Here is a 26,961-nt window from a genome sequence, read left to right on the forward strand (position 1 = left end):
ATGACCTTAATCTTTTAGTGATTGGATAGTAAAGCACAATAATCTAACATAGCCAAATTTAAGAGAAAATCTGTTACTTATCCAAATGTGCTGCACTTATCTTCCTGTGATGAATATAAAGTTCACTAAGAGCTGACTTGAAGAACTCTACCTTTCCAGATCAGAAATCCTCTGTATCTCAAATTAAATAACTCCCAGCACATACCTTGTTATAATAAAGCTAGTGAAAGATAAATGTTTTCCATAAGCATAGATTCATCTCTTTCTTTGTCACAAGAACAAATCATCTTCATTTCCTGGTCACGGGTCCTTAAAGATGAGACTTTAATTCCTGAAATATTAGCACCTGTTTAAAGAAAATAGCATCAGTGTGTTTCAGAATGTTGTCTACTGGAGAAAGAAAAAAGAGAGAGAGTAGAATGTGCTAAGAGTTGCTGGATTGAGCCAATTTCAACCATCTTTGTGGAAAACCCATCTGGTTTCAACGCGTGTCTTGGAATGTGAAACATTTGTGTTAGATGGGGATGGGTGACTGTTTGGATGCCTCTTGTCAGACTCTGTGCTCATGTTCATTTTAGATAGCCAATTACTTGGGGCTCCAAACATCGTCCTCTCAGCATGCCAGGTGGATCTGGTGCCGGCGCCCTGCTCAGAAAGCAGCTGTGCAACAGCTGTACTAACAGTGACAGCCGTCACCGACTTCACTCAGGATGGGAACCGCATCAGCCACATCAGAGCCGAGCCAGTTGGACACAGAGATGTGCTTTGGAGGGCTCACGCCTCAAAGGATGTAAAGGTGGGGTTCTAAAATAGTTTGAATAATGTATCAAATTTCAATAGAAGGTGTAGTAGCAGATAAAATGAGGCAACAATAAACCTTAACCACACAAACATTTGGGCAACACTGTAAATCAACAAAACTTCTATACATGCAATGAAAACAAACAAGTGAAGTGCTTCCCTTTAAGAAATGTAGGTTTCATTAGTAGTGAGCCCATCAGTAAGCCAAATAGATGAATTATACACGCAACCAGACAGTGGTTTGGAGAACAACACCCAGAAAAGCAGAGGAAAGGCAGTGCCTTGGAAGTGGAAAGGAGGAAAGGGACTTGGCAGTGCCATGTTCAATTTGTGACCATGCCAAGAATCACCATGACACCTCTGATGACACACACAGCCACTCCGTTTCTTCATTCATCCCTGCACAAAATGTCCAAAGGAAGGATAATGGGAATCGATCACAGAGGCAAGGCAGACCGTCCCCGCGGGGAGCTTGGCCAAGGAGCGTGACGAACAGGAGCTGGCTCACTGTCCGTGGAGCTGTTCAGAGCCACAGCTGGGAGCTCCGAGAGCCATAATCCCACAGCCCAGGGGAATGAGAAAGGAGGTAGATTTGACTCAGCTAAAACTCTCAGAGCAGCAGCATGTCCAAGCTGGTGCATTTGAAAGAATTGAAAATAAGCCCCCAGTTAAATCTGTAAGTTCACTGCCCTGACTCTGGTGGATTTACTCATGGTAGGATAAGATAATGGGACCAAAGGAATTTTTGTCTTCAAATGTGAAATGCCTTGCATGTGCTTATTCCCCCTCCTCTCCAGCACAGCCTTCTTTCACAGAGATTCTTTGAGCAGAAATCGCAGCTAATTCAATGTAGTGCACTCACAGACATATATTTTTTCTTGTAACTTAAGAATGCTTTCCATTAAAATATGAAAATGCAGCAAACGTGAAATGGAATTAATCAATTTTAATAATAAATTCCATCTATCTCAGTTAAAATTTGATGTATAGATACATAATAGACATTATTTTCCCTCCTCCCTGGTTCCCCCACTGCTACTTTGCACTTAATTAGAAGTATTAATGTAAAATTGTTCCTGCAACACATCAAGGAGAAACCCATACATTAAAATGCACATAGTATTTAGTCCTTCAGACTTCTTCAAATATGTTTTGTTTATCTTAAAATGGAGTAGAAATGGTGGGCAGAATATCCTGGCAAATTCAGACACATAGGAAAAGAAAAATGATTTCTTCGGCAAACGAGGCTGCCTGTAACTAAGACTTATGTCCTTTGCTGCTACTAAAAAGAAAAAAGCAGAGCAGAGTAGGTTGTGGACATGGAGAAAATGGGAAAATTCAGAGATACTTCTTAACTTCACTCCAGTAAATACAAATGATACAATTGATTTCAGATCAAAAAGCTGCTCAGTCCTTCGTTCCTCCAGACAATCACTTTAATAGTCTGGGATGCCAGACACCTGTGGGTGTCTAAGCAATGTTTCTGTGTGATGGTTAAGGGACATTTTGAAATACAGATGACGTATTGCCTCAGGTGAGGAATTTTATCAGCTACTGTGCTTCTATCTTCACCCCCTTACTCATTTATTTAATTTATTTAATTTATTTAATTTCACCACTGTTTCTAAAAGCTAAATTTTGCTTTATCACTAAAAGGTTGCACAAGGATATATTGGCCATTCTTCTTACTCTGCAGTCTGTGGCAGCACTAACTGAATTGCACCTCTGGATTTCTCACGGGCAGTAAGCGAGCAAGGAATTAACAGCCCTGACCAAGAAATAAGGCTGGCAGGCTGGATATGGGAAAACCATAACACTTCATCACTTCTATCAGTGTGACTGGGAGCTCTTCATACTGCAAATCACTGTATACCCCAGTTCTGCACTTCTGGGAATTGGATAGTAGGATATATGGCCCTGACATAGTGCCATCTCCAGTGGATGAGGCAGTGCAGGCCCAGCACGGCCCAAGGTTCAGATCTTGTGACTTCAAAGGGATTTGCTTGATCTCTCTTTTTTATAGACACACCTGCCTCTTGCAGGTCATTGGGACTCTTAGATCTCCTCTACAGCCAAGTTTACGTCCAAATAACAATGAGTTTGTGCTGAAGATGGTTGTTCTATTAGATCCTTTCCTCTTTTGTTCAGGTGCCAAATGCAGACAGCTCCACCAGCCTAGTTTGGACCATCACCACCAGCACCCAATCAATAATGAGCACATTAAATATATAAATCAGCCATTCATATGCTGTATCAGGAAATCTAAGGTCAAACTAGGGGACAGACAGCAACTATTGCTAAAATATGCTAATGCTACTTAATTACAGCATACCTTCTACCGTACTTCAGGCATTAAAATTAGTGCAATTTAACGAGCACTCTACTCTCTTGATAATTTCATAGAATGATCTACTTCTTAGCAAAAATTTTATTAGAAAATCTTCTCTTTTCACCAGCCAGCACACTACGCTGGGTAGAATGGGAGCACTTTAAACTCCCATACTGCATGTGATTAAACTCAGTTGCTTGAAAGCAAAGCGCATTTTGCACCCACCTGCAATCATGTTTTAGAAGTCAGATTTTAGTTTGTACTTGACACATGAATCTTGCTCCTAATGTTTTGAGAGGAGTGGTAATGAAGAAAAACTGCTGTGTAGACTGTATTCATTACACATTTCATTTTAACTAGGTCACAGTTCAAGACCTCCCAACAGGGAACTGCTACTCTTTCACTGATCCACACATTATCACGTTTGATGGATGGTGAGTATTGTACTTTGAAATAATTTGGCTCAATTACTGCAGTTTTCAGTTTCTGGATATAGCATGCATTTGGTTTTACATTAGAATATCAAAAGAGTGTTGTATTAGTTTGCTTATAGTGATTAATGTAGTGCCTCAGTAATACACATGGTTTCCTTCCAGCTGTTTATATTCCTTTTAACAAAAGAACTGGAAATGGATTAATCTTCAAGCTGCTATGGTTTTGAGAATGAATAATTTTCAAGGTCAGGCTCCAACGTGCTCTTTAAACAAAACTGACGTTGATGACTTCAAGAGGGTTTCTATTCCAGATGGCATAGTGTTAGAGGTACCCCTGTTTCAGCTGGGTGAGCCATTATGCCCCTGTGGTAGGACCACATGTGGGATCACTCTGTGTCCTTCCCAGAAATTTAGTAATGCCTGATAAAAATTCCCACATTTCAAGGATGCTTTTGTATTTTCCTATCTATTTCCAGATTTGGTTACCAAATCTGCAGCTGTACCTCTGCATGGAGTTGACAGTCATAGTCACAACCAGGAAAAAGTAGATAAAAATGGATACACTGTCTCAGATAAAAGAAGTTCAGCAAATAACAGGGACAAGTATCAGGGAAAGTGCGCAAAAAGTTCCAAAAATAATTTTACTTCCTTCTGTCTTGTCCAGCGTCCTTCTGCATAAGCTGGTTGGAGGCTTAATGAGTCAAAGCTGGTATCTTTGTGTTTAAAAACCTCTGCTGCATCCTAGCTATTCAATGCAACAAAAAGTTTTTAGAGTTTGCATCTGGCAAGTTTGAACAGAAGTTACTAATATTTCAGATCACATTCCATTTTGTCATTCTGCCGTTAACCTCCTAATGGCACAGATAATGACTTTATGAGCACAGTGTCCACAGGGGCTCAGCAGGAGTGATATTCTAATTTTGATATTCTAATGTCCCAGTTTCAATCCAGCATGCTCTGGAGGCACCGGCGTGTATTTGTCAGAACAAAAACTCTAAAATGACGTTAAAACTGAAGAAATATCTCGATTAAATGAGGACAGTGGCTCCTTTAAAGTCTACACAACTGCCTCAAATAAAGACACCGCCTAAACTGAATAGTCTCAGCCAAGAGATTACTTCTGCACACTTTGGACTTCCCAGTTTCCCTCCTTCTTTGATGCGTATTGTCTATAATGTGGTCAAGTTTTTTATTTCTAAACATAAAGAAGCGGAGAAAGAGCTAAGAGTGGCACACAGATGTGCTTCTTGGTATCTGCCATTATTTCAATTCATATATATTTTTTAAAAAGTTTGAATAATATTTTAGAACTCTATACATTTGTGTTCTAAAGTATTCCCTTCTGATTTAGGGCTAGGACCAGACAGGGACCTAACAAGCTGTCACGTTTAGGAAGTCATAAAATTATTTCTTGGCATGGTGGAATGCTCTCAGCCATGTAGAATATTTTTTATATAGCTTCCATGGGGAAGAAAAAAGGTCTAAAGTAATATAGAGAAATTTTATTTTAACAGCTGAGTTTGGAACCCTGTTACTGAAAGCACACAGAAATGTTTCTAAGCAATTTACAATTCCATTTGAGCACGGGGAGTTTGGGAGCGCCCATCCTTCCTTGGCATCCTGCCTTGGAGGCAGCAGAGACCCAGAAACACCTGGTCCCTCAATAACCACACACTGCTTTGCTGTGGACATTCATTACTGCTTTGCCCAGTGTAGCTTTAAATGAGCCACCACAATAACCAGGTTATTTCACTAAGATATATCACTTCTTGATACTCAGCCAAGTTTCTTACCCATCATTTCACAGTCCCATTACTCCTACTTATATTCCCATTTATTACTGTAAATAATATCTCTTTCAATTACTGTAATGATTATGCTACCCTATTAGATGTCAGTTAAACAACTTCTCTTCATGCCTATCCCAAAAAAAAAAAAAGTTAATTTATTCAGAACAATGTTAAAACTCTGCATATAGGGTGTGGGGAATGCAATTCCTGTATCTTTCAGGGTACAAAACTTACAGTCTATAGACAAAGGCTGACACAGAGCTATGGAAGTGAAGCATTTCCCTTTGTCATGAGAGAGTATGTAGTGGGAAACTACCAAAACTGCCTCTGAGATCAACAGCAAAGCATCCAGTAAGCAATAAAACCCTGGGAAATCATTCCACCTAGCATACTGTAGGTCAGCTTACCAGAACTGCTGCTGTGGCAAAATGGGCATCAGTTGCTTCTTTGGCAACTCTTCCATCCACTCTCAGTGGAGTCCTGCGGAAAACCTGTCATACAGAAAGCAAGAAAATGCATGTAAATACAGACACTACAACAAACACTACAAAAAGCAAAACAGTAGGAGTATTTTCTACTCAGACAGGCCACATATAAACAGATTCCTGCCTTTCATAGGTGTATGGGAAATTGGTAATCACAGCCTGAACCTCTAATTAATCAGCTGAGGCAAGTGTCGGGTCAGCTGTGGGAGCACAGGTGAGAGTAACTTAGCTGTACTCCTGGAAGGGGTAGAGCTTGACTCTACCTCCTCTAGACCTCACTTAATGGCTGACCACCACTAAGGCAGCATCTCTTAGAGATTGCTCCTTGGTGGAGATTGCCTCAGTGTTTCCCAGCAGACTGAATGCTTCCACCCAAATTCACACTTCTAATGACAGCACTTCCCTTTGGTGTGCTTCTGGCTGGTCTGCTTCTGTAGAAATATCTATCTTGCCATTATTTTATTCTTTTAATCAAAAGAAAAGATGGGAAATCAAGGGAGAATGTGTTGTATTTTTCATGTAGGCACAATCAATTTCTGTATATTGGTGCATCCTTGTGAAAAAGCATTAATTATACTAACTAAAATCCAGAGAGAGCTCTTTCTTTTACAGTAAAGTAACTTCTAAATTAAACAAATGTGAAAGCCTGGTAAAGCAAAAGCAGAGCCCTCATTATTAGTTATAGCACAGTATAAACATAAAAGCTTTTCCTGACATAAATTGTAGGTTCTTAAATGTAAAATGAAGTATTAGCTTAAAACTAAATATGGAGAAAATCCTTGTGAGGCAGAATATAAAAAGGGAAATATTTCTTGACTCACAAACTATATATATCATTCACATTATATTGCATTTTACCTTAAAAAAAACAAAAAATCTCTTTTTCAAAGATTCCTCACACACACAAACCCATCCATCAATATTATAACAGAGGGAATGACACCATTTCCTCATAATGACAACATCCCTGGCTTGTAAGGCTTCATGCTTGTGGGTGGCACTTAATTTTAACAGCATTCATCACAGTAGCCCACAGATAAGTGCTGGTCATGAGCAGCCCTCATAGAACTGCTGCTCTTACTTGATAACCCATGGAAATTCCCAAAGCATCCAATGGCTGCTGAAGGTAACCCAACAGACTCTGAGAACAATGCAGCCACTCTTTAGTGATGAGCTCTGAAACCAGAGAACATCCTTCAGCATCACCCAACCCTTCCTAGGGTCACAACTAAAGTACTTGGTACTTGCAAGGAAAGAGGGAGTCCTGAGGAATATGTCAACAAATAAACATCAACAAATAAACAAAGCTTTGGAGGACAAAGTTCACATGAAGCTCCAGTAAGAAGTGAATTCAAAAGACAGCTTGGTGGTGATAGAGTGTATTGCATTAGTTATTCTAATGCTACCAGTGGTAAGGTTTTTTTCTATTTCCTTCTGTACCCCTTACCACAAACCAACAAAAATGATTCCTATAACATCTGACAGACATCACAAAAGACTTGGGAGTACATTTATTTACTTTCTTGGATTGAGTGCACAATTTCAGACACAAATTCACCTCAGGACAAGAACTTGATGCATGAAAAATACATGCCTGAGGAGGGAGGAAACCACATCCAGTACCCTCATTGCTATAGGCATTTAGAGAAGCAGAATGGGGAAGTGCACTATGGAGAGTCATTTAGAAACAAGCACTAGTACCTGGTCACAAAAATATGCAGAGCTCCCTTTTCCAAGACCTCCAGTAACTTCTCTTCATGATTTTAGCTCCACAAGTCTGCAATTTCATTTCTCAAATGTTGTCCAAAGGATCATTATCACAATTACAATTGTATAAACATCACAAAAGTTTACCTGATTTCATTCAATTATCCATTTGTGTAATTCAAAGGCAGCTGAAAGCTCCAATTTAGACACATCACAAGTTTGTTATGTGCTCTGCAATCTGTCATGACTTAACTGGAGGACTGTAAGTGACTTCCAATAGTGTTGGACTAGGTCCACTGTCAGTGCTTATTAAGCAGTAAATAACTCCCACTACTGGAATGTATATGCTAATATAGTCTTACTTACCAGATATAGCTGATTAATCTGGATGCAGCCATTTCAAAGCATTATTTTCCATCAGCCTCTCTAAACATCTTCCTTCTAGGTTCTTCCCGTTGAAATGTCTGTCAAAGGAAACTGAGAAAAGTGATTCCTGTTAAACTTCTGGCTTCTCAGTCTTTCCAGTGCAAAGGTCCAAATGCACTTGATTTTACAAGACTATTTTTTATGTTGCCCTTAATTCTAATCAGTCTTAGCAGCAGCACCTGCACAGCGTACTTAGGATTTATGTACCTGATTAGAAAATAAGATGAGGCAAAACCATTCAATATCATATCATTTTACGGCCAACTAAACTAAGTTTTTCAAGATGAAGTATAATGTCAAATGTGGCTTCTTGCAGAGAAAAGCAGTTGGAGTTTAAGTTCTTGCTGCGTTTTCAGGTACATATTTTTCTATGGCTTTCATTCTAGAAAGAAATAAAATGCAGATGTATGCATGTTAAACATTCTTTGTTCTGCAGCCAAAATACAACAAATTATTTTCTCATCTGTACAGGAAGCATCCACTGTCTGAAAAATTATCGATGTTTTTATGACATAGCTTAGAAATAATCCTGTTATTTAGTTTTGGGGTTGATATTTTTATTTTATTTACTTATTTATTTTGAATGTTCAGATTTACATTTTCGTTTCTACTGGAAAAAAAACCAAAAATGCTTATGACTTAGTTTCCACTATGCCTATTTTCCTAAAAATGAAGTTTAAAACTAAGTGCAGTGCCTTAAAAGGAAGCAGAAGAACCCACTGCTTTTACAGATGGCAGCTGTTGGCTTATATGGGGAAATCTCCAACCACATATATAAAAAATACAGCCCCTATTTTCTTTACTTTTAAACATCACATGGTGATAAAGCAGTGACAGTCAAACAGGATCATGGTATGAGGAAACAGAAGAACAAGGAGAGAATGATGCTCTTGCAGGTCCTATTTTAGCAATTGTATCTGGTCTGTGCAGAGGGGTAACACATGCAAAATGGTTTTGCTCAGGTGGAGCAATGAATTTCATAGAGAGAAGGATGAGAGGATTGTTCCAAACCATGCAGTACATTGGCTGGCAATCCATTCAGAGAGGAAATGAAAGTTACCATGAAGTTGCTGGGGAGGGAACCAACTTTCTTTTCATAAGCTTTTAGCAGTAGCTCCTCCCTCTCCCTGGAGGTGTTCAAGGCCAGGTTGGATGGGGCCCTGGGCAGCCTGGTCTAGTATTAAATGTGGAGGTTGGCGGTCCTGCCTGTGGCAGGGGGCTTGGAGCTTGATAACGCTTGAGGTCCTTTGCAACCCACATCATTCTATGATTCTGTTATTCATATGAAATGCCCAGACACAGTCAGACTAGGAAAAGTGAGTGGTTAGTTGAAGATGAGGTAATCTGCATACTGATTTTGTTTTGAAGAATACCAAGCTGTAGAGCATCCAATTAGAACCAAAACATATTTTTTAAGGACTGGGATCAGGAACTTCTTCCTATTTGCTTTTTTCAAATGTTTATCCCTTTTATCCATGCCTGTTGCCATAGTAGCAGCTCGTAGACAGCAACCAGGTTTTCTCAAGAATTCTTCTGTACTCCCAAGTAATAACAGCGACTGCATCAGCTTGCTCATGATACTGAAGAGATGCTTCCATGTCCAGGCTCTTCCAAGGCAGCTGTGGTGCTGGAAGGGTTCATACATCCGTTCCACGTGGATGTGATGGGACTCTAAACCCTGGCTTTGTTTCTCCTTCTTTAGGCGCTATGATAACTATAAAATTGGCACCTTCCTTTTGTGCCAGAGCACGTCGCGGGCATTCGAAGTGCACGTCCGTCAGTGGGACTGTGGGGGACACCGCTCTGCTACTGCCTGCAACTGTGGAGTGGCTGCATGGGAGGGGAGAGACGTCGTCCACCTGGATGCCTGCAATGGGCACTTTCGGGACAGCAGGCCACAGCTCAACGTCCAAAGTACTGAGGCATCGCCACAGGTCAAAATCCTAACGTCCTACGGAGGGAGAAAGATAACAGTACGTGGAGATTTGAGTACTCCCTTTGTTGTCATTAAAAATGTGAGTTTAATATTTCTGAATTATTAACGACGCTGCTGTGAAAAGTATCCATCTGAAGCCAGCAGAGCGTCTGCAGCAAAATGTACTGGAAAATGAGACATGGGGAAGAAGCTGGTGGAAGCATTGATTTAATCAACTGTAAAACAAACAAAACAAGGATATCTAGAAATTAGACATATCAAAGTGCCAGTATTGTTACTCCTCATGCTGCTCTTAGTTTGCTCATGCTAGGTACTACCAAGCCCATGACACAAATTCTGTTGCAGAGCTTTACAATATAGATATTGAAGTAATGATCACGGGTAAAATAATGCAGTCTTAAACTAAAAGCAAGGCAATGTTAGCCAGATACAGACAGATAACATACTCAAAAGCCATAAAAATGGGCAACAAATGTGTGACATTTGCTATAATTTAAAGTGTTTGCCTAAAAACATTATCCAACCACAACAAATTTTGCATTAATTTCTCCACACTAATCCAGTAAAATCACTGTAAGAATGAGAGTGGGCTGTACCAAGGGGTTTGGTGGGGAGAAGAGGAATGAAATTACAGCCAAGAAGATAATTTTATCCTAAACTTTTGTCATCAAGATTTATTGCCAGGAGACATTTTGGGTGAAGATAGGTCCAGAGCAGAGCCAGAACGCTGCCAGGGAGTGCCTGTGTTTGGCTGTCCTTGCAATCTCACTTGGAAAAGATCTTGATGAGGTAGTAATTGAAAGTCTGTTAATTACAGAATAGAGGAAAAGCTGAAAGCAAGCTGTCATTTCATTTTGCAACTGAATGCAATACAATTACTGTTTTATTACTAGAATAATCGTAGCAAGAAACCCTATCCTCATTTGCACCTCATGTAAGTCTCACTGATTTCCTTTGTGTTTAAAATAAATTAGGACAGTGCTAGTATGTGAATAGGAATGCTGCCCTGATCTGAATGGAATTGTAGACAACAAATACTGTCCCTGAGTTATCACAATGAGCAGTGCACCTCCATTTGCACAGCATTACGCCTTTCTGCAGCAGTTTTCAGCAGCCCATCACCTTCTTCTCTTTAAGCTGAGGTCTCAAAAAATAGCTTCTGCAGAGTTCCTGCCAGCAGTTTTAAATCCAGGTGGCTTAAGAAAACCTGGGCTGTGGTCAGCTCCTCCTGGCAGATGGCTTGCCTTGCCCAAGGGCAGCAGGAAAGGAAGGGTTATAGACTTCTGCAAATAAATCCACCTGGAAATACCCATTCACGCAGCACAGAAGGTTGAAACAGCAGTTTTGGCCTTAAGGATTTCATAGACAGCCTTGTGGGAGATGCTCATCCCAACAGGAAAGCACATAACTCAAAGGTCTTTCTAAAGGAGGAAACCAAACACTGCCCAACAGTATGTCAACTGCAGTTGTTCTGCTCTATGCGTTGAAACAATCGGCTTTTTAAGCTCCCTTGGAAAGCAAAATATACAGCCAAGGTCTCAAGCTCCACAGAAGTGTTCTCCTTGTTGAAATGAGGGCTGAGAAGTTAAAATGGACAAGATAGTTATTTATTGCAGCCAAAATGTAAATCTGGATTCCAGCACATAAATACAAACAAAAGTTATTCACTTCTCATAGCTATTAATATGTCTGGTTTCGAAAAGACTATAAAGGACCAAAAAGAATAAAAAACAATAGGAAAGAAAAGCAATGGATGCTACTTGGCTGAATCAATTATTCTCAGCCAGGAGTGATTTAAAAAAATGAGATACTTAGAAATCATTGTAATGAGATGTTTCCATCCATTTAACGTGCTTTTCAAAATTCACTATTAACATTCAATTGTGGATCAAAATACTAAGGCTACATATCCAGATAGAGCACTCTTCCTTCCTCTCCCAGCATAGATCAGTTTCACAATCATGTTCTTCTTGCCTAGTGAAATAAAAGTAAGAAAACAAAAATACAATGAAGTTGAACAGATTTGTTCTTTTCTTTTTAAATTTGTTTGGACCACCAATCTGAAAAATCCATTATCTGCACAGCTACTTCTTTGTCTTACCCTCACCATTTTCTTTTATTTTTTTTCTTTTAAAGGTCAGTATAAGCCTACCAGAAGTTCTTTAATGAGAAAATTGCTTTATCTACTTTAAAACACAATCATTTTCTGGGTAATCCAGCCTTGGAAAATGAAACGATTTTTCAGAGGGAAGAAAGCTGTTTTTCAAGACTTGGCAGTTTATCTAAAAGAAATGATTTCCTGGCAAAGACACGAGGGTGGCTTGTTCTCATGAAAGTGGCTTCAGAAATTATCTGGTAACTTACCAGTGAGAAAATCTCAATGAATTTAATTATTACTTTAAAAAGAAAGTACTTACATGGCTTTATGTTTATGTAACACTGTCAGATGGTAGCAACATAAGAACTGAAAACAAGTTAAATAATAGCACAAATAAATAGTTGCAGTGCATCTGAGTGATCTTAAATAACCACCAGCATCACCACATTTCTACTTTGATATTTTCATTTATAGAAAGGGGCACTTTTTCTTGCATAAGAAAAGCTCAGTGGTGGCTTCAATACAGTGTGTTTTTCTGTCCCTTCAGATCCTGTTCCCTTCGGGAGCATTCGTTCGAGCCGATGTGAGCGAGTGGGGAATGGGCTTGACAGTGAGGACACCAAGCAGTGACTTCAACAGCACCAGAGGTTTGTGTGGCCGCTTTGATGGGATCGGTCACAACGACTTGAACAATATGCCTGAGGAAGACTTCATAGAGGAGTGGAGGTACAAAGTGAGAAAGGATCACAGGCTGGGAGATGCCCTATAGCAGTTATTCCAGGGATGCTGATGCACTTATTATGTATACCCCTAATGACCTGGAATAGAGATCAGTTTCATCAGACAAGGGAAGCCTGGAGCCCCTGTCATCCAAGCAGCACAGTGGCTGGCTTTTCAGTCAGCACAATGAGCATCAGCAGTTACCAAGGAGAAGTTTTATATTCACAAGTCATGTCAATTTAACAGCTGTGTTAAGATCCCACTCAGCTGTTAAAAAAAAAAAAAAAAAAAAAAAAAAAAAAAAGATGCAGTTCTCACCTGCACTGGAAAATGTAGATAATTGACAATAGGGATTAATTAAGGGTTTGGTATTTCCCTTGTTCTTTTATTCCTGAACACTAATTGCAATATATGAGTATAGGTTAAATGTTACATTTTGACAGAGCATGGTAATGTACCATGCTAAAAGTTAATATCTACTCCACTGATGATGATGGTTGGTTCTAAAACCTTGAACTTCCTGAGAGAGATGGTCTGAAACCAGAGCCAGGAGTCCACACTTTAATTTCATATTTTTGAACTTAAAGCACACCTAAAAGGTGTTTCCAAAACTGAAACAGGTTTGATTGGCTGTGTAGGTTTGTGAATTGTGTTTTTCAAATAAGGAAAAATTAAGGTGGACATGGCCGGTTATGTTTACCTGTGAAGATATCTCAAGATCAGCTCAGACCATGATACTCATTTCAATTCAGTATGGGAAGAGCATGTGAAAACCTGGTACAGTTGAATCAGATCCAAACTGTAGTCTGATTGGTCTGTATGAAACTTAACATCTTACTACTTAATCTGTGCATGGGAACTTAGCACACAGTAAATGCAACAAAATTTAGACTTATTTCATTTCAGGTAACGAGCAAATGCTTCTACCATACTCTAGATATATTTGACCAGCCTACATAATGGCTATCTAATGGCAGTTTTGACATGGAGTTACATGTTCTACTTAGAAATCAACTGCCATCTCTAATGCCTTAAAATTGTAAGGATGAGTCAGGGCTTGCTTCTGGGAAGGAAAAAGGAGAAATAGTTTGGTGCGAGAATGACAAACTTCTTCCTACCTGAAGATAGGTTAACAAGAACATTGGGAGCAGCTGTTCAAAACAAGTTTATCAAAAGATCAGAAGCCATAAAGGAATTCACTTATAAAACAGTGAGGAATGTACTAATGCTTGGCACATGTGATGGGGGATACCTTCAGGAAAGGTATGAGAAGCTGCAGCTGTGTGCAAAGGGCAACAGTGGCAATGAGTTTAATTTTGGCAAAGATGAAGTCTCAAGGACTCTTCAGAGCCAGATTCAAAAACCAACAAAGCCAATGAAAAAGCTACTACTACATCCAGGAGAGACTGGATCGGTCACTGATCCACCAATGGAGAAATGGTGCAATAAAACACACAGCCTGGAGGGTCACTGTACTGCTGCTGCTTTTAATTTCATTTTAAATAACACTTAAAGCATGCAATGCTTTCTGCAGAACCTGAAGCTAGGCTGAGTGCTCACCATCTGACAGCTCAGATTTTTCACTGGCCCCCTCCTTTCCCAAGCAGCCAAAAACAAATCTGTTTTAAACACTGGCTTTCCAATGCAATATTTAGACAATAAAACAACATCAGAACCTCGCAGTCTCTAAATAGCACATGAACAAGAAAGAGATGATTTTTAAACATGTATGTTAAGTAGATAGAATATCTTTTTCATACTTTCTGCAGTTAGTTATAGAGAAATCAGGAGCATCTCTATTCATTTTGGACTCTCGCTCTGTATTAGCATCCAATTCACCTTGAAATATTTGCTTTCAGATCTACCTTGGTTATGGGCAGCAAAAAAGTATTTGTTTAGTTATCTTGTGCAGAGGTCCTTCCTAGCTCACAGAAGTGTATGCCTGTAGGCATACACAGGGGTTTCCGGGGCCTCAAGCCTTTCCAAGGCGTACATCCCCATCACATATGCCATCTTCAATATATACTGTAAAAACTGGATGACGTCAAATCGGCTTTCTACAACAGAATCTAGGGTTTGTCTTACAATGTTGACAAATGCTTTCACCTTCCTGAACCCCCTATATTTTGGCTGCAAGACAAAACTGATGCCAAAATAATTTACACTTTTGGTAATGTTTCAAATTCGTCTGGAAACAAAGTGCTGCCAACTATTGAGACAAGAAGCATATCTTTTTTTCTATGAAGCTTCAGGATTCCTCTTGCACAGCACAAAAAAAGATCATAAAACTTCCAGAGAAACTTCAATCATGGCTGTTTATTCAAACTGAACTCTCAAGAAGTTCATCCATCATTAAAGTGGCAGTAAATTAAAAAGGGGTGGAAAAATCACCTTTCATTATGTGATATACTAACCCTGCGATCAAAAGAAAACTGCTTTGTATCAAAAGAAAAGCTCAAAGAAAGTGCCGTTAAAGGACAGAAATTAAGCATGCCAACAAAAAGAAAAAGACATAGAGATCCAACTCTTAAAGGATGTATTCTCCATTCCCCAAGCTATATCTGAGTCACACTAGAGACGAATCCAAAGCCTTATTTCATGTCTGATATGCAAAGGGCAACCTGTACCTTAGAAAAAGTCCTGCAAAGTGACATCCCACAATTAGGCATTGCTCCAGCAATGCACTTAAGCATCTGTTACCAAAAAGTTCCAGTTTCATGCTCAAAAAAGTACAGAACAACTCAAGAAGGGCAGTGCTAAATTAAAGAAAACAAAGATTTAAGTTAAGCATTTTCTTACAGACTTCATTAGATTGAGAATTTATACATTTCCCAACCTTGGGGAAAGAAAGTTTACCTAGCAGCACAGATCAATGTGTTCAAAGTTTCCTCCCTCTAATCTCACTGTATTTTTAAACCAGAATACCTCCGGGGAAGAGTTTATTTGACAAAACTCCAGCATCTTCAGAAGGGAAGCAAAATAAAAATTACTACAGATGCCAGAAGGAGAGCTCAAAGTCCATGCCCTTGGTAAAGACACTGAATGCCTTTCAGATGCAATCTCCTGGTTGCCATTATGATAATGTGGATTACACTTTTGCAATCCCATATCTGGATGTGACATCAGAGTTTATCACTCACTCAGGCAAAGAGTTTGCTTCAAGAGATGATGGGGAACCGTCACCCAAGTCTTTTGATCAGAGATCTGTGCCTAAATCAGTCAAAAAGCGAGGTAGCCACGAGGAGCGATTAAAACATTTCTCACATAATGCTTCCATGAAAAACAAAAGTTCCCTTAACTTTACCAAGCCAACAGAAGAACTACAGAGACCAAAAAGACAAGAAGACTACTTTGAATACTCAGCCCTTCACCCATTGCATAACCCAAGCCAGACAGACACGGAAAGCTTTGCCTACTTTTTCCCAGAGGATTATTTTGAAGGGATTCGAATAAAACTCCCACTGGGATGGCCCACTCCCAGTGGCCTAACCTCTGCCAAAGCTCAAGAGATTTGCCACCAAATTCTTGCAAATTCCACCATTGCCTTAGCGTGTAAGGCTCTCCTGGGAAAACTGATAGACGAGGCCATCAATATATGCATGTTAGATCTGCAGCTCAAGGATGACGTGGCCTGGGTGACAGCACTGATAGCGCTCTTAGAGAATGAATGTGAAAGACGAGTGCTAAGGAACAGAGGTAAAGTGTTTCGTGTTGGAAGCCAGCCATCTGCTACCCAGGAGGAAATCCTTACCATTCTTCGCTGTCCTGCTTTCTGTAACGGCAATGGACAATGCACAGACATGGGCTGCCAATGCTTTGGAGACCACAACTCCTATGATTGTAGCACTGCCAAAAGTAAGTAAAAAATTCTGTTTGTTCCTACCCTAGCCATCTTTCCATGGTATTAGAGTTATTAGGTAGAACATCTGCACAGAGTTGTTTGCTCTTCAAACAGTGCTACCAGTAAGATATTTGATGAATTAGTAATCAGTTTTTGACCTTGAAGAGCTGATCAAAATATGTGGTTGGCTGGTCCTTCGCTTTTTCGCCTCAGTAACTTTTTAAAAATGGATTTTACAAGTCCCTTAGCAAATTGGTTTTGCAGAAGTGATTTTCTTTACATCTGATCTATCACCGGCATGCTGACAAGCAAGTTTCTGACAAAAAGAGGGTCCTGTTCACCTCACGGTCAATATTCATGTTAACATTGTACAGATACTCTTTTTTTTTTCCCCCTATCAACAGAGAATAAAATGTGAAAATAAATTTTATGCATTGTATTAGTTAAAAGAAAATAAAATTACACGACAGAATGAACAAATAAAATGACCAAAGCCATAAAATAGCCACGGGACCTATTTGAACCTGCAGACCTGATTACACAAATATTTTTGAATCACCTTACATTTACACACATGATTATCGTACTAGATTTGTTTCTTCTTTACAGTTCACCCCTTCAATGGATGAATCTAAGTCTAGTGTGAGCACTGACAGCACTTGAAACTTAGCACACATATAAATGCTAGCACTCCCAGCAAACCCCATCAGCTTATGTTCAAAGTCACAAAGGCTCGGCCATGCAGTCGGGTTCCTGCAGCTTAAGAAACATACTGCAGCTAAGCTGAAATAACAAGGTATGCTCCTTCATCCATCCCAAATGTGAGGGAAAGCCTTTTGCTGTGTTGCTGAGCCTACTGGATATTATCCTGTATTTAGGACATCAAAAGCTCCTATTTGAGGTCTGTGCCTATGTGCCCAGAGCTCAGCAGCACATCTGATGCTCCCAAGACACTAGCTAGGACAGGATTACCCATATTCGTTACAATAAACACGTCTTCATTGCAGTGACTTAAAGTGGCTTCTTGCTAATGGCATTTGCTTCTTGTTAATGGCAAGCTAAAATTTATAGGATCATTTCCTACCTTTTCTAAACTTCTGAAAAATCCATTCTCTTTCACACAGAGAGTTGACACCAGCGACTGAAAAGCAGTCTGAGCAATTTTGCAATAATTATTCAACGTTTAACTTCATTCTCTGTGATACAGCCAGGGGAGGGAAGTTGCTTAGAGTAGATGTTTAAATTTTGTTTTGCTTTTCTATGGTTGAAGTACTTCAGATTAAAGGAAAATAACTTCAGTATGACCTTTCAACCAAAAGCTAATGGCACCTTGTCTTCTTGCTGTTATATCAACTATAAACAAGGGCAAAGCCCAGAACCTGCCCTGAGACTGCACTGGGAGGAGAGCACTGCTCCAGTTCTCCTCTTCTCCTGGCCTCCACTTTGATCTGCTATGAGTGAGAGCTGTCCTAAAGACACTGAGGTTTGTCATTGCATGTTCAGAGCAGCCTCAGGCTGAGCCAGGCCCCTACAGCAGCACGCTGGGCTTTGGGCACTCAGAAGATATATACCACAGCAATTGGGAAAATACTGGTGCGAGTTTGTTAGAGGCACAGCCAAATTAATATTCACTGCTTGAGCAATTTGCCTAACAAAACACAGAAGGCACTCTTATAAAATTCCCATGACTTTTCCCAGCTTCTCAAGGCAATAGGGTGTGCTCTGTCACACAGACCTCAAACTACACTAACTTCAGTGCTGCCACATCTATAACCCCACAACCGCCTCGCTCTGAGTTTGTGCCCAGTTAGCACTTTATTACAGCATAACTCATGAGGACGGCTTTGAGGCTTAACACAGGCTCTACCAAGAGCACTCCTCCCAGCTCATTCACCAGGTCAAAGAGCAGTAAAATGATCCATGTCTGTTGTACATTACGGCTTAATGCCACCTTCCACAAGCTTCCACAAGCTCCCTGAGCTGCAGTGCACATTACAGCTAAGAACCTGTATTTTATAACTAATACCTTGAAATATTTTCTGTAGACATAAACTTTAAGTACAAATATTATTTTTCATTTGAGAAAACCTACAAAACACATCCATAACTACAGCCCAAGAAGAGCAGAATGCTCTCTAGCTAAGTAAAGAGAGCTCAGAACAGAAAGCTTTAAATACAAATGTAGTAGAAATTGCCATGTTGAGCCACCACTATTTATTTTTCTCTTGAAGGAAAGGTAGGGGCATGACTTTTCAATGTGCAGACATGTCTTCCCAAGGGTGCCCCTGACCTGGGGAACAATTCCCATTCAATTTTCTTTTTCCCCACCATACCAGTGAGATGATATAGTGCCTTCTCATCAACAGCTGTTCATCCCAGAGAGGTAAGGCAGCAATCACCCGTGCTCTACTCCACATCCTGAGTATATTGGAAACTTACACGTTTGTGCAGAACATAAAACAAAAACAGAAATCAAAATGTCACAACAGGTTAGTGGAATTCACTTCAACACCTAAAATCTTCTCTGCCAAATATATATATATATATTTTTTTCTATTTGTAATCCACCTGCCAGCTTGTACAGAGTAAAGCCCAGACCACTTAGCACATTTCATAATGGACCCCATAGTCCACGGAAACCCCTAAGCTGTTTTAAATATGAAAATAAGGATCTCAAACAGGAAATGCTGGTACCTAGGCATTTGTGTAGACAGTAATACTATTTAGCAATTCCAAATCCTAAAGAAAATATATGTTCAAAATATTTATTGATATTACTTTACAGGCTGCTTCTCATTAAAATGGGAGAACTGGGATTTAAAAACAGCTGTTTAACTAAATGCAGTTTTCATTCAATTGTATTTCTTTTCCCCTAAAAATACAGGGAAAAAAAAGTCATCAACATATGGAAAACAATTGAGAACATTTTTGATTATTTGGTAAAGAAGGAATCATCCCAAAGCACACCACCCAAAGTGTCCTCAGCTCTTCCAAATAGCAGATGAGTGGAAGGCAGTGTAAGTTTCCCCTAATGTCAGTGGTAACAGTATGAAGATTGTCATTTGTTAGTCCTGATACAGGGAAGGGTAGACAAAAGTCGAAGCTTTAGACTCTGTAACCTGAGTTGACTTACCCCTTCAACTTAGAGGCACTGGAACAGGTTGCCCAGAGAGGTGGTGGATTCTCCATCCCTGGAGACATGCAAGGTCAGGCTGGACGGGGCTCCAAGCAACCTATCAAGCTGTAGGTGTCCCTGTTCACTACAGGGGAGTTGGACCAGATGGCCTTTAAAGATCCCTTTCAACTCAAATGATTCTATGAGGTTTGTTCCAGTATTGACTATGAAGAAGGAAGAGTGCTGTGATGACATAGAGCAAAGCAATGTGATATACTATAGTGAGCTCCATGGATTGCAGTCTATTTATGAATTCATTTCTGAGTGACCTCGAATACTTTTTCTCCATTCCTCTATATAACACTACAGAAGCTATGTACCTATAAAAGTACCAGATCTTGGAAACACAATGTAAAGGAAACCTACACATCTAGACAGAGGTCAGATGTCCTACAAGGAGAAATAAAATTTGAGTTCTGGCACTTCAATCACTCAGACATTATAATGCTTAGGAAAGGTCAGCTAGCTAATTCAGTACAGACAAACAAGATATAAGTACCAGCGCTAGCTTCACCTTTAGCTGTTCTTGATTTTAGTTTTATTGGCAAAGTTCTTTAAAGATATCTGCTCCTTTTTACATTTCACAGGCAGAAATGTACTACTCAAACAGCATATGATGTAATATCTATTTGCAAGCAAAAGTACTGCAATATGGCATAATAATGATGTGCTTCTTAAATACCAGTTCAGAAGACTGGATGTCCTCAGACTCCTGCTGATGTCACTAAAGCCAGGATTTCACACCAGAAAATGCTATTAGAGATGAAGAATTAAGATTAATCTCAGAAATAAAGCTGCATCTTCTAACGGGAGCAGCTTGAGCTCCCTGACAGGCAGCTCACACAGCCTGACCTGTCCAGTGAGTGCAGGCAGCCCTCACAGTGCAGGCAGAAGCAGGATAAGCCTTTGGGCTTTTTTGTTAATAAGCACAGGTTGCATAGCAAGGCAAAAAAAGGAGTAGAAATTAAGATTTAGGGTTCTGCAGGACATATGAAACTGCTGCCTCTTTCAATTTCTAAAAAGGAAATCAATGTCTTGAATATGACAGAATGTCTTTTTACACATTCTAAGTTTAAATGAATGTATTTTAAAGAGAAAGAAACAGAAGAAAAAAAAAGTAAAAAAAAAGAAGTATGTTGATTTTGGACATGTTAATGTTTAAATTCCACTGCTAGGAAAAAGTTACTTTCCTACATTACATGAGTAACGAAGGAGAAAGCAACTCCTCTTCTTGGCCATATATTTTCTCATTAGCTCCAAAACAAATCTCCGTCTAATTTTCTCTGGCTGAAATTTTATATGTGAATTAAAACTCCCCTAAGATCAAGGAGGCCATCAATATAATTCAAGTATCTTTTCAAGGTCACCCAATCTCATCTATATTGCCAATTCAGAACAATGTGTTCTGCCACTGGTTTTGACCAGCACATGTATACGCACACTAAAAACAAAGATGGCCACTCGGTACTTTTAGGGATCAGAATACAATCTGTAACATATTTATAATAATTTAAGGGGGGGGGGTGGAGGGGGGAGGGAGGAAGAAATGGATAAAGAGGGAAGATGCAAAGCTGCCCTCCTTCGCTCTGCCTGCCTCCAGCAGGAGCGGTCCAGGTGGCCGAAGCTATAATTATCCTCCCATGAAAACTGCAATTTGGAGCTGAAAGGCACCTCTGAAATTTGGCAATGCTCCAGAAGCTCTGGCTATCTTAATGTTGCTTAACATTTCATAAACCACTCCCCCCCACACCCCCCCTCCCCCAACACCTGTATAAGGTGCTTAAAATGTCGTTACCACCTGTAATTAAATGCAGAATCCAATTACTGCGCATAGCAAATCAGGTTGGTGCTTACCGTTTGTATATATTGACCATGTTGATTATAAAAAAGAAAGTCAGGACTAGTAAAGCACACTTAGAGGAGTGTAATATGCAGATTGTATGAAGCTCTAAAGAGCAATTACAAGATAAAAGGTAATGAGGAATAATAAGAACAAATTAGTTTCAGTGAGGTAATGACACTTGAAGTTTAAATTTCTATGTGGAAGGTTCTGGAAAAAAATATAGCCAGCAAAGAGAAGAAGTGAGCAAAAAGGACAGTGAGAAGATGGAAAGTTAACACTTATCTCGCACACTCAGAGATGGAAAATCATCACATCACAATGTGTGTCTGCCCATTTGGATACCGTTCCTAATAAATTCTGTGAATCCCAGGTGCATTTTCAGGGCTGTGAACCACTGCTATACAGGTCCCTTGAGCCTATCAACAACAGTGGGATGTATAGACCTATCTTAATTTATAGGCCGATCTGAATTCATCATATTGCTTTCAGTCAAGTCCTCTTCATATGCTGTAATTAAAATCCTAGGTATTTTAAAATAAAAGTATATTGAGTAGCAGCAATGGGTCAGCTGTTGCAGGCCAAAGGCAGGGACTTCAAATCATTGCATCATAAAGGCTGAAAAAGGCCTCCAGGATCACCAAGACCAACCCATCCCCACATGGCCAGTGGCCATGTCCCTCAGTACCATGTCCACACATTTCTTGATCACTTTTAGGTTCATGAGATAAGTACTGGTTTAATCTCATTGTCTATACAATTATGTTTGATTTTAAAGCTTAATTTCTGTTCCTAAGGATGAAACGTGAAGGAGCCGTTTAAAGGTTTAAGTTGTTTTGAGATCCTGAGGCGAACAGTGGATTTAAGTTGTCTAAGTCAAGCATCTGCTCTTCAGATTTTGTGTTCAAACATATTGACTTTGTAATAAATATTTCTCCTCCTTCGATCAGTTCAGTGGTCTTTACACTCCAGATCATGGTGCCATTATGGTTATTTAAAAGCCGTTATTCTGTCAAGTAAATGGCTTCTCTTCAGCTCACATAATGCATGCTTTGCTGGCGTGATACTTCACAGCAGCATAGGAGTCATTAGGGTGTACTGGGTCAATAGAAGCTTGTTGTGCATAAATTAGTCTATACAAAGTATAGAACACATACCGGACTCTACAACAAAAAGCAGTTAATTCCTTAAATCAGTAGGACGTCTACAAAGAAACACACTACTCAGCAGTGTAAAGGTGGTAGCCTTTGCTACCAGTCTGCAGTGCTGGTATAACATACCTTCAGTGAAAAACCAAACCATTTATATCTCCAAAAGTGCCTCAGAAATAGACAGATGCTTGAAATAATGGAATTCCTACCTGATCCTCTCCACAGGAACTGACTGCTCTTTAAAACTGGTCTGTAGATTAGTAAATAAGCAAATATACACCACCAAGCTTTTGGCTGATTGGGCAAATCCCTTCATATGGTACTGAAGCAGCACCACAGTGCTACAATTACAATTTTCTGGCCAAAAGAGAAGTATTATTACTACATAAATATGAAATTATTAAATGGGCATTATTATTTTAAATATTTATTTATTTATTTATTGCCAATTAATAAATCTTTGGGCTTAATTTTCCCTCTCATTACAAGAATTCCACTGACTTTGATGGATACAGTATTAGCAATGTCATCATTACTAGTACTTTGATTAAGTTTACCTTATCAAGGAAAAATTAGGTATCTTTACCAATATTCCTTTCTTTTCTCCTTTTGCTCATACTGATTACTGCCTTTTTCTTTCTATAATTCTGAGTTTCTCATCTATCCCAGTGACGAAGGATGTTTGAAAATTTCCTATGCCATTGTTGCCTACGTTCCCTTGAATGTGTACTTGTGTTCATTTGACAACTACTGGACAGTAAATAAGGCATTGTTATTAGATTACAGTTTGGAAACGAACTCAACTGTTTCTATCAAATACACTTCAGTAATAATGTCTGTAAGGCATGGAACACTTCATGAAGATCCCTATATACCATAGCCACAAAAATACTGTTTAATACACTGCTTCAATTTCCCTGGGACCGTGTTCTTTACTTAGCGCTTAAAGACATTATGAATTTATTCTCACATTCCTCAGGATGACATTAAAGAAATGAAGGAATTTTCACAGAGATATCAATACCATCCAAAAGAGATTATATGCAACTTGAATATGAAAACCTTAATTTTGAGAGATATTATCTGTGCTTAATAACCAACTCTTTCCTCAGCTTACCAGATCATCCTCAAAAAAGAGTTTAGAAAATAAATATGAAAACACATATTAAGTAATATTATTAGCTTCAATTATTCAGCTTTTTCCCACTTAAACCAATTTATAAAGGGAAATTTAAAATTCATATATTTTTAAATGCTTATTTAGAAACGTTGCATTTCATTCACCAAGACATCCACAGAGAAGTGGGCCTCATCTGCATGAGTTAACTACTACTGCTACTAAGGTAATTGCAAACTAAGTTAACTGTTGCTAACAGCAGCATCTCAGATGAATGAAATTATGTGATTAATAAGTAACTATTGATTTTGACCCTAAAAATTTACTCAAATATAATTTAAGAAAGAGAAGTGACCCCAAACTAACCTACTATTGATACCACCTTTTATATGGATGCAGACAGGCTTTTCTCTGTCACAGAGAACATATTTCTGCTACAGTTTTCTGAGTTCTCAGGGACTGACAGGCTTCGTGTCAGTTTTGAGGCTTTTCTTCTTTTCATAGTGATTTTCCTTTATTTTTTGATATAGCAGACACTATACACATCCGAAAAGACAAACATCACTTCCAGCCTTAGTCTGCAGGTTTAACTCCCAGTTCTTTCCACTCAAACCACAGACCTGGCTGAGCTGTAAAAGTGCTATTAGCCCGATAGTTACAAAGTCAATAGAAACTAAGTTTTAAAAGGATACCAAATCCTCATGATAAGGGACATGGAAGGTTGCATGCTTAGTGATCCATAACATTTCCTGCAAATCAGATCAAGGAGATTAGCTTCTTTTGGTGATTAGTTTATTTGCTTCAATGCAAAGCAGCGAGGGAGGTTCAGAGAGACATGCGGTTAAACAAAGCCATTTTCTGAAGTACACAGAATTAAATGCTGGAGAAGATTACAAAATTACAGATCTGATTTAAACCAACCCAAGCCAGACAATCCAGACACATGCGTATAACTTCTTTAAACCATGCTGTTTGCAGGAACTGCAGGAAATTTCAGCCTTAAATCTTGTTAAAACCAAAGCAAAACAAAAAGCTCGGAACAAACAACCGCCTCCTTCCGCAGATACTCACACACACCCAAGCAAGATAAATTTATGAGCTATAGAATTAAAACTTACTGGATATTTAAAGGTCCAGTTTAAACTGATCAAAGGCAAAATCTAAGTGTAAATCTAAAACTTCTTTATACTGTGCTTTATTTCCTATAAATCTATCCACATTCTATTCTAGAATCTATCAGTATATATATTCATAGAATTGTTTGAGTTGGAAGGGTCCTCTTCAAGGCCATCTAGTCCAACTCCCCTGCTGTGAACAGGGGCATCTACAGTTTGATCAGGTGCGCAGAGCCCCATCCAGCCTGACCTGGAACATCTGCAGGGATGGGGCATCCACCACCTCTCTGGACAACTGGTGCTAGTGCCTCACTAGAGGCACTCACTATTGTAAAAAGCTTTTCTTCCTTACGTCCAATTTAAATCTTGCCTCTTTATTTTGAACGCATTTCTTCTTCTCCTGTCAAAACAGACCCTGAAAAAGAGACTGTTGCCTTCTTTATGTTATACACATATATATAACGTTCAAACAACTGTGAATAAAAAGGTTCAGAATACCTGGATCTTACTCCAACTCAATAAGTATAAAGAAGGAAAAAATACTAAAAACACTAGCTTGGCCATTAGATCCATGACGATGCCCACAAGCCCCTTCCTGACAAAATCCCTTGGAGCTCCAACACAGCAGCTTTTGCTTGGTGTGCTGCTCTGTAGGGTCCTGTTCTGAAGTGCCTTCGAGAGACTGACAATGAGATCTGCTTTGGTATGACAATGAGCTCTGTGAACGTGCAAACCAGATCTTATATTTTACTACCTTTCAGGGCCATTTAGAAAAGAGGCAATATTCTATAGTTAACAGCACACTTTTCTTCCCCTTCTATTGCTGAAGTAAATTGCTAGCGAGCCTTTTAAAAATAGAAGAGATCAAATAGACATAAAATGTCACAGTGAGCTTTCTAAAGCAAAAATAATCTACCATATTGTAGCAGCACATGGATGCTTTCAGTGTGAAATTGAAGTAGTCCATTTCTCACAAGCAGGGAGTTAAAGTACTCACAAAACGCCTTTGCCACCCTCTGCCAGGGCTTGCTCTTGCTCTCACTGCAGTCCCTGGCACTGATTGCTGATATGACTAACCAGAAAATTTAGAGAGAAACAATCAGTAAAAAGAATGGCAGGTAAATGGGGGTTTAGTCAAATGTGATATTTACCAGTGATGACTTTCAGGATAGATTCTCAGGCTTCTGTTCAGATCTCAGGTTTTGGCCACCTTTTATGGCCATCCGGCATGACCCAAAGTGTACCCTGACTGCAAAGCTTGGCTCATGTGTAACAAACACACATTGCAATCCACCCTGGATACCACAGACCATCAAAGCAGAAAACCAGGTCCTCTCCACGTCAGCTAAAGAACATACATCTGTAACTTGCTACTTGGATAAACTCAAGTTCTTTGAGTTTTACAAGCAGGGACAAGCATGCTCCTTTCCTAGGAGCCAGGGAAATAAGTGGTGTGCAAAAAACCTGAGAAAGAGAATAAAATAGCTAGTCCTTTTTTTTCTTAGGGAGGATTTTCAAGTGAGGTTTGGGTTAAGTACATCATGAATTCCAGAATAATACATTCAATAATTGTGCATATGATTGCTGTAATAATACTAAATATAGATAATAGTTTTGGATGTATTTGAAAGGAGGCAGATTCAGACTTGCTTTACCCAAGCTGTGAGATAACCAAGCACCAGGCTGCCTTCGCCAGACCCTTCTCAGTCATGTATCTGGGAACCCACAGCCATGCCAGTAAGCCCTGGAGCCTGCTCAGACAGCTTGATAACTTCCAGCACAGGGCTGGCCTCCAACCAGCCACATCAGGACACAGCAAAGTGAGCTTGGCCTGTGTGCCTCCACCTGCTTCTAAAAACCTGCTTTATAAATATTGTATTGGTCTATCAACAGGGGCAATTTTCCATTTGAACAGCATGAAGATCACCTCTGATGCTTATGATATGGTGCTTGATTTGCTTTTCATGATCTAGGTGCTTATTTATCACCCTGAGCA

At 39.4% G+C, this 26,961-nt stretch overlaps 1 protein-coding gene across 5 annotated transcripts in view; it reads left to right on the plus strand.

The window, feature by feature from the left end:
* The window catches only part of LOC107317000 (von Willebrand factor D and EGF domain-containing protein-like), a 162,922-nt gene that overhangs the window by 59,064 nt on the left and 76,897 nt on the right, over positions 1-26,961 (plus strand). For 4 of the 5 annotated variants that reach the window (XM_085552978.1, XM_015869184.3, XM_085552981.1 and 1 more), the window contains 5 exons: positions 579-796; positions 3,491-3,564; positions 9,675-9,945; positions 12,554-12,732; positions 15,647-16,581. In XM_085552978.1, the coding sequence (XP_085409104.1) occupies positions 579-796; positions 3,491-3,564; positions 9,675-9,945; positions 12,554-12,732; positions 15,647-16,581 (1,677 nt within the window). Of the gene's footprint in view, positions 1-578; positions 797-3,490; positions 3,565-9,674; positions 9,946-12,553; positions 12,733-15,646; positions 16,582-26,961 lie in introns of those variants that run through there. The other variant, XM_085552980.1, reaches the window with a different exon arrangement.

This window comes from Coturnix japonica, chromosome 7 (assembly GCF_054131305.1).
Source record: "Coturnix japonica strain WE chromosome 7, WE-NBRP24, whole genome shotgun sequence".
Classification (NCBI taxonomy): domain Eukaryota; kingdom Metazoa; phylum Chordata; class Aves; order Galliformes; family Phasianidae; genus Coturnix; species Coturnix japonica.